The sequence below is a fragment of the Entamoeba dispar genome, genomic scaffold, assembly GCF_000209125.1.
Source record: "Entamoeba dispar SAW760 scf_1105229459249 genomic scaffold, whole genome shotgun sequence".
Lineage (NCBI taxonomy): Eukaryota > Evosea > Mastigamoebida > Endamoebidae > Entamoeba > Entamoeba dispar.
The window spans coordinates 9424-11426 of NW_001853598.1; the positions used below are offsets into that span (position 1 = coordinate 9424).

Sequence of the window (2003 nt, forward strand, 5' to 3'; positions counted from 1 at the left end):
ATTTTTATTATATCACATCACAAAAAGTGATTCATCACAAACGTTAAAAACAGCATTTGATTGTGTTGTAAAAAAAAACAATTTTGAGTGAAAAAGCTTTCAGTCTTTTGTATTATTTTATCACCTCCTGTTCTTAAATTTACGAAACTAACAAAAATATTTTATAAATTGTTTAAGATTTGAAATACTCAACAAGATATCATAATATAATGGACTTTATCAGAAGAAGAAGTTAATAAAAAAGAAATGATTTTAGAATTCATTTATTAGAAAACATACTCTTTCTGTAGTTAGAATCATCTAATATTATTATCTATAAAACATAATTAAAATAAAAACACCAGTTAATGATAGTCATTCTAAGTTTCTATTCAAAAATGAATAAAGAAGTGAAATAATCTAATATCTAATGATCGAAAAAAAATTGAAGATAACAAAAGAAGATCCTTGTTTGTCAAGAATCAAGAAGAAATATTACAAAAAAAGCAGTACCATTTGTATTTATTAAATTTAAATAGTTTAATTATTGAAATACTCAATTGAATTGTTACACTTTTGTTTAGCATTATTGAAAGAAATAGACTTTGATTAAATTACATCTTTTTTAATCTTTTTTTTTAATAAAATAGAGAAACTAGGTAGCTTGTCATTTAAACAAAATCAATACATTTGAATAATTATTCAATAACAATAAAAATATATGGTTAAGAAGAAGTAAAATAAGAATTTATAAATGATTTAATATTGTATATTTTAATTAACATTCTAGTGAAAAATATTATTATGAATTATTAAATAATATAACTTCTTTCATATAACATTTACTTATTTAATATTGTCTTCAATTATCAGGTATTCTCTCGTTTTATCAAAAATCAATATTCGATTAACTAACTTTAATTATTTCAACTCATTAATACATAACAAATATCATAAATTTAATCTTTATAAATAAAATACTAACATATCAGAAATATAAACAATGTCTATAATTTGATAATTTGTATTATTACTCTTTAACTTATTCTTTTGGAATGTTATTTTTATAATTCTTCTTTATTATATTCCTATTTTAATTTAGAAAAACAATACTTGTTCCTTGTAATTTAAATAATTATAACCTTTTTCACTCAATGAAAATTAAACGTTAAAATGAAAATATATTTACAAACTTTATTCCCTATTTTCTTTCTTCCACTTTGTCATAGCAAATGAAATTGTAGATTAAATCGATGGATGTTGTTAGTCAAATTTATCAAGATATAAATGATAAAAAAAATGAGAGTTGCTTAAGAAATAACAAATATTTATAAAAAAAAAAAAATCTATATTGTTCAAAGTATATGTTAGTTAAGAAAGACAGCAAAGAACAGAAAACAACAGATGTGATTCAATGGAAACTAAAACGAGTAATTTGTAGTCATAAAGGTTGGGTTTCATCAATTTGTTTTGACCCATCGAATCAATGGTTTTGTACAGGTTCACATGATGAAACGATCAAAATATTTGGTATGATCCGAGGTGAACAACGACTGACATTAACAGGGCATATTGGAGCTGTGAAATCACTGAAAGTTTCTCCCAGACACCCATACTTATTTTCTGCTGGTGATGACAAAACAATTAAGTGTTGGGATTTAGAATCAAATAAAGTTGTCAAACATTTCCATGGTCATTTATCTGGAATTGAAGTTGTTGACATGCACCCAACAATAGATGTTATAGGATCAGGTGGAAGAGATTCTGTTGTAAGGTTGTGGGACATTAGGACAAAACAATCAGTTGATGTTCTTGAAGGACACACATCAACAATTTATGATTTGAAGATGAGGGAAGAATCGCCACACCTTATTAGTTCATCTGCAGATAGTACAATTAGAATGTGGGATATCATTGCTGGTAAATGCATGAAAACACTAACTCAACATACAAAAGGAGTTCGTTGTGTAGAAGTGTGGGATAAAGAAAATATGGTTAGTGCAAGTTTTGATTCAATCAAATTA

The 2003-nt window shown here is 24.8% G+C and overlaps 2 protein-coding genes across 2 annotated transcripts in view, besides 5 other annotated features; one reads left to right on the forward strand and one right to left on the reverse strand.

The window, feature by feature from the left end:
• Positions 1 to 263, reverse strand: part of EDI_096580 (protein disulfide-isomerase C17H9.14C precursor, putative) — a gene marked incomplete at both ends in the record, with an annotated part of 1013 nt that extends 750 nt beyond the window's left edge. The window contains one exon of the mRNA XM_001735564.1: positions 194 to 263. Within this exon, the coding sequence (XP_001735616.1) occupies positions 194 to 263 (70 nt within the window). The remainder of the gene's footprint in view (positions 1 to 193) is intronic.
• Positions 264 to 301: 38 nt separating this feature from the next.
• Positions 302 to 338: a sequence feature (AT_rich).
• Positions 339 to 498: 160 nt separating this feature from the next.
• Positions 499 to 528: a sequence feature (AT_rich).
• A 72-nt stretch (positions 529 to 600) lies between these two features.
• Positions 601 to 628: a sequence feature (AT_rich).
• An 87-nt stretch (positions 629 to 715) lies between these two features.
• Positions 716 to 804: a sequence feature (AT_rich).
• A 497-nt stretch (positions 805 to 1301) lies between these two features.
• Positions 1302 to 1325: a sequence feature (AT_rich).
• Positions 1326 to 1343: 18 nt separating this feature from the next.
• EDI_096690 (mitogen-activated protein kinase organizer, putative) overlaps positions 1344 to 2003 on the forward strand; it is a gene marked incomplete at both ends in the record, with an annotated part of 831 nt that continues 171 nt past the window's right edge. Inside the window, one exon of the mRNA XM_001733249.1 lies at positions 1344 to 2003. This exon is cut by the window's right edge and continues 171 nt beyond it. Coding sequence (XP_001733301.1) covers positions 1344 to 2003 — 660 coding nt within the window.